The sequence below is a fragment of the Tenrec ecaudatus genome, unplaced genomic scaffold (assembly GCF_050624435.1).
Source record: "Tenrec ecaudatus isolate mTenEca1 unplaced genomic scaffold, mTenEca1.hap1 Scaffold_268, whole genome shotgun sequence".
NCBI classification, from domain to species: domain Eukaryota; kingdom Metazoa; phylum Chordata; class Mammalia; order Afrosoricida; family Tenrecidae; genus Tenrec; species Tenrec ecaudatus.
The window spans coordinates 304,471-319,658 of record NW_027458855.1 but is presented as its reverse complement, the minus strand read 5'-3'; the positions used below and the strand labels follow the sequence as shown (position 1 = coordinate 319,658).

General features: G+C 41.0%; 1 protein-coding gene across 6 annotated transcripts in view; it reads left to right on the top strand.

Annotated features, from left to right (window-relative positions):
• The first annotated feature begins 6,789 nt into the window (after nt 1-6,789).
• Nucleotides 6,790-15,188, top strand: part of LOC142436432 (histone deacetylase 8-like) — a 158,483-nt gene continuing 150,084 nt past the window's right edge. For 2 of the 6 annotated variants that reach the window (XM_075540088.1, XM_075540089.1), the window contains exons 1-2: nt 6,802-7,138; nt 7,623-7,675. In XM_075540088.1, the coding sequence (XP_075396203.1) occupies nt 7,037-7,138; nt 7,623-7,675 (155 nt within the window). In that variant the 5' untranslated portion in view covers nt 6,802-7,036. Of the gene's footprint in view, nt 7,139-7,622; nt 7,676-15,188 lie in introns of all 6 variants that reach the window. The other 4 variants (XM_075540085.1, XM_075540086.1, XM_075540090.1 and 1 more) reach the window with 4 other exon arrangements.

Below are 15,188 nucleotides of genomic sequence, written 5' to 3'. Positions count from 1 at the left end.
CTGGATGGAGTTATGCTGATGCAGCCAGAGTGGAGCTGGAGGAGCCACTAGGAGACCCCTGACAGTGATGAGATGCTAACAACACCAACTACTGGATCCATAAGACTCCTCATACACTGGCCTGTGATTTTCCTGCATTTGGCATCATTGCATGTGTTTTGTAAGTCTGACGAGGAATTATAGATTGGTATTGGACATATGGACTAATATTGGGCTTATAGACTTGATCTGGACTGGGCTAGGATGTTTTCTTAATGTATAATTACCTTTATGTAAAGGTCTTTCTTATACACATATGAGGGCCTCTCTGGATTTGTTTCTGTAGTCAACCGACACTAGCATATTATGGTGCATTGGGCGTGGGGTACTATAGACACAAATCATAAAGATGGAGAGTGGATCCTTGTTTGACCTCTGCCTGACGATAGTGTTTTCTCTTTGGCTAGCCAGAGGTCAGGCATGTTCATGCAGTTTACTGGGTTTTCTGGAAAGAACATGTGTGTCTATGAATTCATTTATCTAGTTTACCTGGACTAACACAAAAAGGAAGAAGAGAAATCCAGGAGAAAATACATATTAAACTATTGGAGGCATTGATAGTAGTTTAAAGTGCTGAATACAAAATTGGTGATTTTTTTCCTGTGAGTCAGTGAGAGGTGAGTGAGAGAGTAAGAGAGAGAGTGTGTTAGTGTGTGAGAGTGAATGAGCGATTGAAGGAATATGTTGAGAGGGTGAGATAGTGAGAGAGAGACAGTGAGTGAGTGAGTCAGAGAGTCAGTGAGAGAGTGAGAGACTGAGTGAGACAGGAAGTGAGAGAGTCAGTGAGTGAGTGCGATTGAGTTAGTGAGTGACAGAGTGAGTGAGTTATTGAGTGAGAGAGTGAGTGAGAGAGCAGGTTAGACAGTGAGTGAGTGAGTGAGTGAGTGAGTGAGTGAGTGAGTGTGAGACTAAGAGTGGGATAGTGAGTATGTGAGTAAGAGAGTGAGAGAGTGAGAGACTGAGAGAGTGTGTGAGAGATAGAGTGAGAGAGTGAGCGAGTCAGAGTGAGTTAGAAAATGAGTGAGTGAGTGAATGAGTGAGTGAGTGAGAGAGTGAGGGTCAGGGAGTGAATGAGTGAGAAAGTGAGTGAGAGAGTTCAGTGAGAGTGAGTGAGTTAGTGAGAAAGTGAGAGAGTGAGTGAGTGAGTGAGTGAGTGAGGGAGAAAATTAGTGAGAGAGAGAGTGAGTGAGAGAATGAGAAAGTGAGAAAGTAAGGGAGACAGTGAAAGACTGAGTAAGAGAGTGAGTCAATTGGTGATATTTTAATGGGCAATATCTACCAAAGGACAAATTTCAGTGGATTAGGGAAGGAGAAATGGAAACAAGAAATATAGGGAGGAATTATGATGAGTGATGATGCATCAAAAGGATTGCAATGTATAAAGTGAAACAAAATAATGTATGAATTTTTGATTATGAAAATGATCATCTGCTCTGTAAACCTTCACCTAATTCATAAAAAAGTTAAACAAAATTGGTGAGCTAAAAGATAATCTCCCATCTAATTTACATTAAAACTCTTATAATATAAAAATAAATAAAGGAATTGAACATATAGAGTAAGATGAAGTTTAGAGTGTATTAAAACACCAAGAAACCATATATAAATCAATGGAGGAGGAGAGATGTACTTACACTATACTTTGGGGAGCATACAATCCCATAATTAAAGGGGAGCAGAATTTATAACCAACAAGGGCATCACTTTGTGGAGTGGAATCTGAGGGCAGCGATGATTATGCATGACTGTTATAGATTGAATTATGTCAGATTGAAATATGTATTGTAAATCTTAACTTCTATGTCTGTGGTTATAATTCCACTTAGTTATAATGCCATTACATTAATGAGGCATTGTTAATGTAGGTTGTATCCTGAGGCATGTTCTTTTGAGATGTAATAGAGATAAAATGAACAGAGAGAAGCAGAGATGGGGAAGGGAAACGCTAAGCCACATGGAGATTGACCAAGAACAGATGCTCAGATAACACAAGGACCTTCCTCTGCAGAAACAGAGAGAGAAAACCTTTCCCTAAAGTTGGCACCTTGATTTCAGACTTTTAGCCTAAACTGTGTCAGAACAAAATGCTGAAACCAACCAATAAAATAAATAAATAAATAAATAAATAATTCCAGAAATGAATGAATCAGAAAATATCAAAACAATACAAAAATGAGCAAAGTTGGTTCTTTGAAAGGATTAACAATGTGATATGTAAAGGAAAAGAAGGAGAAGAAATAAATACTACCAATAAGAAATGAAATGTTCAGCGGCTATGAGATCTGAGTGATCTGGTCGGGCCTCAGTCATCAGACCTCACTGCCCCACCCCTTCCATACTTCAGTGTCGATTCAATAAAGTAATCTGATTGCAAAAAAGAAATGATGTAGGAGACATCATAAAAGAACCAAGTGAAATAAGGTTAGCTACACAATATTTGAAGGGCCATACTCCACCAAATTTGAAAACCTAGAAGAAATTGACACATTTCTAGAAACATGTTACCTACTTCAATTAGCACAACTGATATAAAAAACTTAATAGACCTATAACACAAGAAGAAATAAATCAGATCATTAAAAAATTCTCCAAAACAAAAAATCCAGGACTAGATGGTTTTGCTGGAGAATTTTAACAAACATTCACAGAAGATTTAACACCAATACTTTACAAATTAGTCCAGAATACAGAAAAGTGCAATCCACCATGAAACTCATTTTAAGAAGTTTAACTGATACCGGAACCAGGTAAAGTTGTTCCCATCACAAAAAAGTACAGATCAATATCCCGTATGAACATAGATACTAAGTTTTTCAACATATTCTCAGCTAATGGATTTCAACAAGACCTTTAAAAAATACAACATGTTCAAGGGGGATTTATACCAGGTATGCTAGCATAGTTCAATATTAGAAAAACAATCAATGTTATCCACCATATGATCAAAACAAGAGAACCATATGATTACATCAATCAAGGCAGTCAAGTTGTTCAACAAAATCAAACATCCATTTCCCCTCCCAACATAGATTTTTTATAAAAATGCTTAATAAAATGGGAATAAAAGGGAAATCCCTCAACATAATGAAGTTCATATATATAATACCAATGGCTAGCACTTTATTCAACAGAGATAAACTGAAAGCATTTCCTCTCTGAACAGGAACCAGATAAGGGATTTACATTATTACGACCCTTATTTAATATAGTTCAGGAAGTCTTAGCCAGAGTTATTAGACATCAAGTACTATAAATACAATGCAATTCTGGTTCAAATCTCAATACTATCCTTCAAAGAAAAGGGAAAAACTAACCAGTAACTTTATATGGAAAGGAAAGAAAATCAGGATAAGCAAAACAATGTTTTTTTTTTTTTCTTAAAAATTTAAACCATTTTATTGAGGGCTTGTAAAGGTCTTATCACAATGCATGTACACATCCATGGTGTCAAGCACATTTGTACATATGTTGCTGTCGTCATTTTCAAAACATTTTCTTTCTACTTGAGTCCTTGGTATCAACTCATTTCCCCCCTCCATCCCCAACCTTCCTCATGAATCTTTGATAATTTATATATTTTTTTCATGTTTTACAGCGACCACTGTCTCCCATCACCCACTTTTATGTTGTCCATCCCCTTGAGAGGGGGTTATATGTCGATCATTGTGATTGGTTCCTCCTTTCTCCTCCCACCTTTCCCTCTCACTACACTCATTATTGGCCCTGAAGGGTTTATCTGTCCTGGATACCCTGTGTTTCCAGCTCTTATCTGTACCAGTGTACATGCTCTGATGTAGCTAGATTTGTATGGTAGAATTGGGGTCATGATAGTGGGCAGGGGGGTGGGGGGAGCATTAAAATACTAGAGGAAAGTTGTATGTTTCATCGTTGCTAAACTGCACCCTGACTGGCTCTCCTCTTCCCTGTGACTCTTCTGTAAGGGGATATCCAATGGTTTACAGGCATAAAAGACTCATTCACATTGATATGATTTTTTGTTCTGCGTCTTTGATGCCTGCTACTAATCCCATCAACACCTCATGATCACACAGGCTGATGTACTTCTTCCACTTTGATGCCTGCTACTAATCCCATCAACACCTCATGATCACACAGGCTGATGTACTTCTTCCATGTAAGCTTTGTTGCTTCTCAGCTAGATGGTTGCTTGTTTATATTCAAGCTTTTAAGACCCCAGACGCTATCTCTTTTGATAGCTGGAAGCTATCAGCTTTCTTCACCACATTTGCTTATGCACCTGCTTTGTCTTCAGGGATCTTGTCAGGGAAGGTGAGCATCATAGAGTGGCAGGTTATTAGAACAAAGTGTTTTTGCATTGAGGGAGCACCCGAGTAGAGGCTCAATGTTCATCTGCTACCTACTTAACATATTAAATATGTACATAGATCTATTTCCCTAATGTTGTATAAAATATATTTACATACATACATGTCTGTATTTAGACCTCTACAAATGTAATTTGCCTCCTAGTTCTTTCCTCTATTTCCATCTAGTTTCCTTTTGTCCCACTGTCATTTTCGGCCTTCATTCAGGTTTCAGTAATTCCTCTCAGCTACATTACCCATGCCCCACCAGGCATTCTATGCCCTCCTCATCGTTGATTGTAGGTCACTTGTTGTTCTCTTGTCCCAGGGTTTGTTGACACCTCCTTCCTTTCCCCTTCCTCCCCGTCTCACGTGTCCCTCCGGAATCATTGCTTCTGTTGTTTTCTCCTCCGAATTATTTATCCCACTTATCTTATCTAGATAAAATGCAGAGCCAATAATAAGCACAAAAACAAGACAGAGAAAAACAAAACAAAAACAACCAAAAAACCAACTACAAGAAAAGAAGAGCCTATAAATTGTTTGTTGATCTGTTTGTGGATCCTGATGGGGTGCCACATCCTGGCCCCAAAGTCTATTTTTGACATTCTCTGGGGACTTCATTGCTTTTCTCCCCTTGATGTTCTGTTGCACACTCTTAGTGTTTTTGCCCTGGTGTGGTGGGGTAAGATGGGGTACAATTCTTGTACTATGTTTCCAGTGTTGTCCTCTGTAGTACTATGGGACAATGAGGGATATCAGGTCTCGTGATGGGGCCGGCCCTATGGTCTTCTCTATGCATTGGCTGCTCTGAACAGGAATATTTTCCTCAGGGCTTGGGCCAGGATGTGTTTTACTCTCTCCTTCCATCTTTGTTTGCTCCTGTGTGCTCTCATCAGATGCCCCTCTCCCTGAGCTGTAGCTTCAGTGCTGTCTTGTGACGTGTATTTTCTTGCAGATGGGGTATCCACATAGTTGGGATTGGGGCCGGCCCTGCAGACCTCTTTATTGGTTCCTTTCTTCATGCTAGTATGTTTAAGGAAAACACTATTAAAAAACAAAATAGGAGACCCCTCACTTCCTGATTCTAAAACCTATTACATAGCCACGGATTTCAGAAGAGTAAAAAGAGAACCTATAGATTTGGGAGGCGGGGAAATTCAGATAAAGATATATCAAATAAGTACCCAATTTCTAAAATATGTAGAAAACTGCAGCATCTAAGAAAAACATGAACATTCCAATTCAAAAATAGGCAGAAGACATAAACAAACAATTCACCAAAGATAACATACAGACAGCCAACATGCTCAAGATCACTAGCTAGAAGGAAAATGCAAATGAAAACAAAACAATGAGATACCACCTCAATCTAGCATTAATAGGAATATTTTAAAACAAAAAAAAACATAATAAATACTGGAGGGGATATGGAGAGATTGGAACTGTCATACATCGCTGGTGGCGTTGCAGAATTGTACAGTCACTATTTATAACAGTATGGCACTTCCTTAAACAAATGTGAATAGAAATACCATATGACCTAGCAATCTCTTACTTGGCATGTATCCTAGAAAATTAAAGAATCAAACACGAGCATCTATATGCACACCTATGTTTATTGCACACTATCCACAATAGCAAAAAATGATGGAAATAACCAAAATCCCTGTCTGTTGAGGAATGTATAAATAAGCTCTAGTACATATATACTGATCAGAACCTGCCAGTGTCTTGGGAAACATTTGCCAGAGTAAATTATTTGAAATTGTTAACTACCATATGATGAGAACTGATGAACTAATATTAATACGAGGATTTACTGGTCAAATTTTAAAAATCGTTTATATCTTTCATTAAACAAAAACAAAACCCAAACCATAGTTACCCTATAGGACAGAATAGAACTGCCTCGCAGGGTTTCAAAGGCTAGAACCTTTATGGAAACTGACTGCCACATCCTCTTCTCTAGAAGCAAAGTAAGTAAAGTAGCTGGCGGGTGCAATTTGCCCATCCTTTGGTTAGCAGCTCAGCGCTTAACTACTGTGCTACTAGGATTCCTAATTCCTTGTATGTGCTAAATCCTGTCTGTCCCTCTCCCCTCTCCCTCCTCCCCACCGCCCCCACTTTGTCATTGGAAGACACGGCTGATAGAAATAGGTTATGGTAAACTCATGAATAGCTACATCTTTAAGTATTTAAAAGTATGTATTTGCAAGGACTTTATAAAGAGCCGAGGTTATGTGTTTTAGCCCTAAAAATCAAATTGGCGGCAAGCCGCGACTCTTCCTTGCCTCAAACTACTGGAAACTACATCTCCCAGCATGCTCTGCAGGTGGTTGGACCTAATCACAAATAGCCCCGTTGGGCAACAAGGATGGTTGGCTTTGACTGGACTTATTTTTGCTGTACATTTCTATCCCTTTGGACAACTATTTAGAATTTAAAAAATTTATAGCTACCAAACCTTCTTTTGAACTGGATGGTTTCCACGGAGGCAGGCGCATTGTTTTCTCTCAGTCGATGTGGGGCGGGGAAAGCGTTTCCGGAGAGCTCGGGAATAGGAGGGAATGTTGACCAGAGAGCACCTGCGACTGTTCACAGGAGCAGGAACTCGACTCGAACTGAGTCTGCGAGGAGCCGGATCTTAACGGAAGGATTGCCAGTGGAAGATGGAGGAGTCTGAGGATGGTGGGCAGTCGCTGGCCCCGGTTTACATCTACAGTCCTGAGTATGTCAGGATGTGCGACTCCTTGTCGAAAGTCCCCAAACGGGTGAGAAAGTTGGGGACGAAAAATCGTGGGCTTTTTGGTGGAGGCGGGCGGCAATGGAGGCAGTCGACCGGGCAGAGGGGGTGGGGATGGGGCGGCTTTTGGAAGCGCCGAGGATTTTAGAGTTTGGGAAGATCTTCGTGACAAATTTGTGAAGTAATATTGGGTGGAGGAAGTGTTCTCCGAGAGCAGCGTTTATCGGCGGGGTGCCAAAGGACAGGTGGGGTGGGGGGCACAAGGGAGAGGTTGGCACAGAGAGGATGGTGTGGCTTTACTTGAGAATCTCCGAAGTCGTATGGAAGAAGTTGGAGGAGAAAAATTAATTAAGGTCTGGTGTTTTCGCTTTAGCCATTTAGGTAATACCTATATTGTCTAAAGTGTAGGTTCAAGAGGATGAGAACATAGGATTGTGCTCAATTACACTTTCAAGAGAAATTAAGCACAGATTATTTTCTGCCTTTTTTTTGCATGCTGCTTTTTTTTTTAGGCCAGTATGGTACATTCTCTGATTGAAGCATACGCGCTGCATAAGCAAATGAGGTAAGTTATTTTCTTGAGCATAGTCTTTTTTCTCATATGTTTGAAATGAACTTGCTTATCACTAAAGACTCCTAAATGCAATTTTACTTTCCCTCCTTTTTTTAAGCCACTCAGACCAATAGTTAGATCTGAGGGGTAAGGAATCTGGAGTGTTTTTTTGTTTTGTTTTAAGGCTGTGACCCTTTGCTCTTGCTTTTATTTATTTACGTATATATTTATTTTGGCTTATAAGAAGCATGTTATATATAGTTGCTAATAAATGAAATCAATAATAAATATCCCGTTAAACCTTCCATGAATGTGACTTTCTCTTTTTCCCTTCTGTCTGTCCTCCCTTTATAATTTCCTTTCCCTCCTCTCTCCCTGCCCCTGCCCCCACCCCTATTCCTGGGGGAGGCACCGTCTTCGGAGTCTTATCTTTTAGGGTAAAGCTCACTCTTCCTGTAATAATGGTGTCATTAATTTTTTATCTGTTTTAAGAGTGGCTAACTTTGCTAAGCACAATGTTCTCTAGCGTTGCCCTTGGGTGTTCACAGGAGTCGTCTTTTTAAATTGTATGCGTGAAACAGTTTGTTTATTCACACCTCTGTAATTAGTGTTTTGGATTGTTTCCATGCTCTTTGCTATTGTGGAAATTGCTGCAGTAGACATAGTGCGTAGATGTCTGTTTGTGCTTTATTCTTTATTTTTTTTTACGGTGCATGCCCAGTAGAGAGATTGCAAGATCATCAGGTAATTGCATTTGCATTTGTTTCAGGAAGAACAATGCTCCTTTCCCTGGTGGTTGCATAATTCTACAGTCCCATCAGCAGTGTATGAGGGTTCCAATCTCTCTGCATCCCTTCTTTATTATTTTGTGTTTTATTGATTGATAGAAGTGTCGGTGTGAGGTGTTTTCTCATTGTTTTAATCTGTATTTCTCTTATTGCTAATAAACATGAACATTTTTCAGAGGGTTGCTGTCTGCCTCTATGTCATCTTTGGTAAATTGTCAGGGTGGTCAATTATTGTTTGGGTTATTTGTATTTTTCTTCTTAAGATGTTGTAGTTTTCTGTAAATTTTGGAGATTAGCCCTTTATTTGATGTGTCATTAGTAATTTTTCCCCCCAATACGTGGCTTCTTTTTTTTAACTCTTTCGATGTGCATAAATGTCATTGTTTTAGGAGGCCCCAGCCCTTTATTTTGTCTTCTGTAGTGTGGCTATTTTTCATTACGTTTGGTAGTGTGTTTATGCCTGGCATTAGGGCCCTTAAGCATGTCCCTATTTTTCATTGATGGTTTTTATGGTTGTGTGTTTTATATTTAGGTCTTTGATTCATCTTGAGTTTGTTTTTGTATATAATGGGAGGTGTGAGACCTGTTTCATTTTTTTCCCAAACCATTCTATTAGGAGCTAAGCCAGACATCACACCATTCTGTAGTTCAATCATATCACGCAGTGTTGTAAAATCGCTACCACAATCAGTTTCAAAACATTTTCTTCCTTGAACTCTTTGATATCAGCTCTGCTTTTGGAAGCGGCCATCTAGCTCAGAAGCAACAAAGCACACATGGAAGAATCACACCAGCCTGTGCGATCATGAGGTGTTGAAGGGATCAGGTATAAGGCATCATCAGAACAAAAAAGTGTTACCATAGTGAATGAGGGGAGAGTGCAGAGTGGAGACCCAAACCTCATTTGTCGGCCACTGGAGATCCCTTTGCAGCGGGGTCTAGGGGAGAAGACGAGCCAGTCAAGTTGCAATGTAGCACCGATGAAAAATACAACTTTTCTCTAGTTCCTAAATGCTTCTCCCCTCCCCACCACCCCGCACTATCATGATCCGAATTCTGGCTAGACCAGAGGATGTACACTAGTACAGGTAGGAACTGAAAACACAGGGAATCCAGGGCGGATGATCCCTTCAGGACCAATAGTGTGAGTGGCGATACCGGGAGGGTGGAGGGAGGGTGGGTTGGAAAGGGGGAACCAATTACAAGGGTCTACTTGTGACCTCCTCCCTGGGCAACGAACAACAGAAAAGTGGGTGAAGGGAGACGTTGAACAGGGCAAGATATGACAAAATAATAATTTATAAATTATCAAGGGTTCATGAGGGAAGGGGGAGAATAAAATGAGGAGCTGATGCCAGGGGCTTAAGTGGCGAGCAAATGTTTTGAGAATGATGAGGGCAATGAATGTACAAATGTGCTTGACACAATTGATGTTTGTATGGATTGTGATAAAAGTTGTATGAGCCCCTAACAAAACAATTAAAAAAATACGTGCAGTGTGCATAGGAATTTGTTCATAGTTTTTTTTTTAAAACTATAATCCAGCCCTTCAATGGGTCTGAGGGACAGTGAACTGGCCTCCTGTTTAGAAAGTTTGAGGACCTCTGCCCTAGACACTTATCTTTTAATAGCTGAGCACCATCCGCCTTCTTCACCACATTTGCTTATGCACCCATTTTGTCTTCAGGGATTGTACCAGGAGGGTGGGCATCACAGAATGACAGAACAAAGTGTTGTTGTATTGAGGAAGGGTATGAGCTGAGGCCTGAAGTCCATCCACTACTTCAGTGTATTATTTATAAAAATATGTACATAGGCCAATACTTCTATTTTTATGGATTAATGTATTTACATATGGACACATCTATGCTTATGCCTCTGTCCATAGCTTTTGCTTCCTAGATAATTCTTCTGTTTCTTTTTACCTTCCTTCTGCCTCATCATGCTTGTCCTACTTCTGCCTCATAGTACTTCCTCTTAGCTAGATTGCTGCTGCTCTAACACCCCCAGGATCTCTATATCCTCCTGTTGTTGGTTTTAATTCCCTAGTTGTTCCTCTGTCTATGGCGTTGTTTGCTCACACTATCCTTCCCCCGCCCCCTTCCCCTGCCCCCTTCTCCCCCCAGGTCCCTCCGGGACTGTTGGTCCCATTGCTTTCTCCTCAAGCTTTCTCCTCAAGACAGGTCCCATGCCTGTCTTATGTAAGTGGGCATACCAACAATGGCATCGACCAAACAAAAAGATAACAAAAGATTGAAAAAAGAAAAGAAGAAAAACAGGAAAAACATACATACTTCCAGGTCTTTCCACTGACCTTTATGACTCCCCATTGGTCCTGGGGGAATTCCAGGATTTGCCACTCCTAGCCTGAAGTCTATTTTGGTAGCTCATTAGGGGCTTTGCTTCAGTTGCTGATCTGTTGTGTTCCTTTCTTGATTTGCCCCACTGTGGGGGGTTCAGACCGCACTACCTCCTTGCCACATGTCCCCAGTATTGTCCTCTATTGCAGTATGCTCCAGTAAGGGACAACATGTTATGAGCTGTTGTCGGCCCTACAGACATCTCTGTGTTTTAGCAGCTCCATGCAGGAACGTCATCCTTGGGGCTTGGTGTGCCGATAATGGGGTCTAGACCGACTATCCCTTTATCTTTTTCTTTTTCAGTTTGCTTCCATGTGGACGTGATGTGCCGGCCCCTCACCTCACCTGTAGGTTTAGTGTGGTCTGTTGCACATACATTTAGGGAGGGGGTCAGTTTGGCTCTGGTTGGGGCTGGCCCTGTAGCCCAATCTTCTCATGTATTCTTGCTTGCGGTTACATTGCTCTCATGGTTTGGTGTGTTCAGGCATTGTTTGAAGCCATCTATGTATTTGGCAAACATAAAAATTATATGCTTTCCATTAAAGTTATTTACCATTTCCCAAAACCTTTATGACAAACCAGAAAGCATAGCAAAGATGTCCTATTTCTTTACTGTTAAGTTGGGAGATATTTATTAATAGTGACTTTGATTTTTGATATTTATTAAATAAATAGAAAAGTAGTAGAAATTGGAGCTATTGGATCTGGGAACATGGTCCAAGAAACTAAAAAAAAAAATCACCTCTGATGATATAGACATTTTTTTCTTGAAGTATGGATCTTATTTTTTTCAATAGTTTTATTGACATATAATTCACATATCATACATTAATATTTATAGTTCACTAATATTAAAGAGTTGTATAATTATTGCTACAATCAGTTCTAGAACTTTGTTTCCTTTTTACACTCATTATTCTCCCCATTTCCCTCCAAACTCCTTTCCTATATCCTCAGTAAGCTATTAATCCCTTAACTCAGTTACTGTTCCCATAGATTTACCTACCCGGGGTTTCATAAACTGGAAAACATGCAAAATAAAAAAGGAGCTACAATAATAACAAAGTAAACTAGTGAAAAACTCCAGTAAAAAAGAAAGGAAGTATTAAAAACTATGACAACTTTCAAATGGGTCAAACAGTAGATCAAATGATGAGGTCTTACATCTTAAGTTTCCAGTGCTCTCTAAGAGCAAGGCTATTCACATCCCTGGACTCTGGTCCAGAAGGGCTCACTGGAGACTCACTCCATGTGGGGGCCTTGCAGATGAATTTTGGGATCTCATTGTCATCCATAGCCTTCTGCAAATTGTGTATTCACAATTTAAGCCCTGATAACTTTCACTCCTTTAGATTTGGATTTTCTTGCTTAGTCTTTGAATCACACAGACTGCTGTGCTTCTTCCATGTAGACTTAGTTGATGCCTCACTTAGATGGCTGCTTGATTGAAGACTCCAGATGCTATTCTTTTTTTAAAGCTGGACACCATCTAGTTTCTTCACCACACTTTGCTATAGCAACTATACCTTCTGTGAGGGTGAGCATTCAGCAGGACCTCATTATAAGAACTAATTATCCTTAGATTGGGGGTAGAATTAAGTGTGAGACCAAATGGATTTTATTTTTGAGATTGAACTACAGTAATATACATTTGAGGTTGAATTACAGGATTTCTTCTGGCCTTCTTGATGCTAGTAGTAGGCTATAAACAACAGTATATCCCATGGCTGTCATGTATATTTTAAATTTTAGCTAGCCTGACCTTGTGGGTTTCTCAGAGTGTAAATCTTTTTTTTTTTCTTTTTAAAAATCATTGTATTGGGGGCTCGTACAACTCATCACAATACATACATGCATCCATTGTGTCAAGCATATATGTACATCTGTTGCCATCCACATTCTCAAAACAGTTGCTTTCTACTTGAGCCCTTGGTATCAGTTCCTCATTTTTCCCCTCTCCTCGCTCCCTCATGAACCCTTGATAAGTTATAAATCATTATTATTTTGTCACATCTTACACCATCTAAAGTCTCCCTTCACCCCTTCTCTACTGGGAGGAGGTTATATGTAGATCCTTGTAATCTGTTCCCCCTTTCTCCCTCACCTTTCCTGTACCCTCTGGGTATCACCACTCTCACCACTGGTCCTGAGGGGTCCATCTGTCCTGGATTCCCTGCATTTCTAGTTCCTATCTGTACCAGTGTACATCCTCCAGTCCAGCTGGATTTGTAAGGTAAAATGGGCATCATGATAATGGGGGGAGGGGGAAAGGAAGCGTACAAGAACTAGAGGAGTATTGAATGTTTCATCATTGCTGCACTGTGCCGTGACTGGCTCATCTCCTCCCCATGGCCCTTCTGCAAGGGGATGTCCAATTTCCCACAAATGGGTTCTGGGTCCCCACTCCGCACTCCCCCTCATTCACAATGCTACGATTATTATTATTATTTTTTTGGTCTTTGATGCCTGATACCTGATCCTTCGATGCCTTGTGATCTCACAAGCTGGTGTGCTTCTTCCATGTGGGCTTCTTTGTTTCTCAGTTAGATGCCCCTTGTTTATCTTCCAGCCTTAGGACCCCAGATTCTATATCTTTTGACAGCCGGGAACTATCAGCTTTCTTCACCACATTTGCTTATGCACCTGCTTTGTCCTCAGCGATCTAGTCGGGACAGGCTGGTGTGCTTCTTCCATGTGAGTTTTGTTGTTTCTCAGCTAGATGGCTGCCTTATTATCGTCAGGCCTTTAAGACCTCAGATGCTATATCTTTTGGTAGCCGGGAACCATCAGCTTTCTTCACCACATTTGCTTGTGCACCTGTTGTCTTCAGTGATTGTGCCAGGAAGGTGAGCATCTGATACTACTGAATTGTTAGAACAAAGTGTTCTTGTGTTGAGGGAGTACATAGGGGCCCACTGTCTATCTTTTTCCTTAATACTAAACCTGTAAATTTATGTACATAGATTTATTTCCCCCTCATCGTATATAATTATATTTACATCTGCATATGCCTGTATTTAGATCTCTATAACTACCCTTTGCCTCCTAGTTATTTCCTCTATTTCTTTGTATGTTCCTAGTGTCCCACTATCATGTTCAGCCTTCATTTGGGTTTCAGGAATTCCTTTTGGTTACATTGTCCGTTATCCAGCCCTGCCAGGCCTCCTACACCCTCCTTGCCACTGATTTTGGATCACTTGTTCCCTTGTCCCTGGGTTTGTTCACACTCACTTCCTTTCCCCCTCCTCCCCCTCTCCCACATCCCCCTGGAACTATCATCCCCTTGTTCTCTCCTCCGGCTTGTATATCCCGCCTATCCCTTTCAGGTAAACATGCAGCGACAATAATATGCACCATCACAAGACCGAGTACAATGAAGCAACAATAGAAAATAAAACAATAGCTACAACAACAACAATAACACAAAAAACCCTGTAAACAGTTGAGGGTTTATTTGTTGTCCTTCATGAGTGCTTTCCAGTCGAGTCTGGTGCGGTGCCATGCCCTGGCCCCACATCTATCCCTGGGGACTTCATTGCTTTGCTCCCCCTGCTGCTCTGCTGCATGCCACCAGAGGCTGGCTTTGCTGTAGTGACTCAGGGCAGGCACAATTCCCGCCGTGTGTCTCTAGTGTCCTCCCCAGTGGTGCTATGGGTCAATGAAGATGCTGTGTCCTGTGATGAGGCTGGCCTGGTGGTCGTCTTTTTGCATTGCTGCTCTGAGCAGAAACATTGTCCTCAGGACTTGGTCAGCCAGGATGCGCTTCACTATTTTTTCCCCTGCCCCCCTCATTGGCTCCTGTGTGCTCTAATTAGACAGTTCCCTCTCCTTGAGCTTTAGCTTCAGTGCTGTCCTCTGAAGTTAATTCTTATGAGGGGGAAGGTGCTGTATACTCAGTTGGTAATGGGGCCGGCCCCTCAGGCCTCTCTATCGGTTCCCTGCTTCATGTCAGTGTGTTGTGTTCTTGTTTTGGAGCTCCGGGTTGAAGTCTGGTCCCTCTTTCCCTGTGGAGACACAATCAGCACCCTCCCCCTGTGTGGGTTAGTGCCCTGTTCCCCAGGCTACCCATGTCTTCCCCCCACTCCTTTTTAGTGGGTTACCATATGCTATCCATAGCATTACTAATACTACATTTCTGGAAGGCACATTGTACCATGTCTTCTGGAATGTCTTTCCATGCATCTCAAACCCACTTTGCTATTAACTCTATGGCAGGCTTCATGAGATTTCCTCCTTTTGTTAGTCAGACTTGACCAGATGACATCCATTCGTACCACTGACCCGTGTATAAGCCGAACATCAGTTTTTCAGCACATTTTTGTGCTGAAAACTTGGCTTACACATGAGTATATACGGTATGTAATCCCTGAGCCAAGA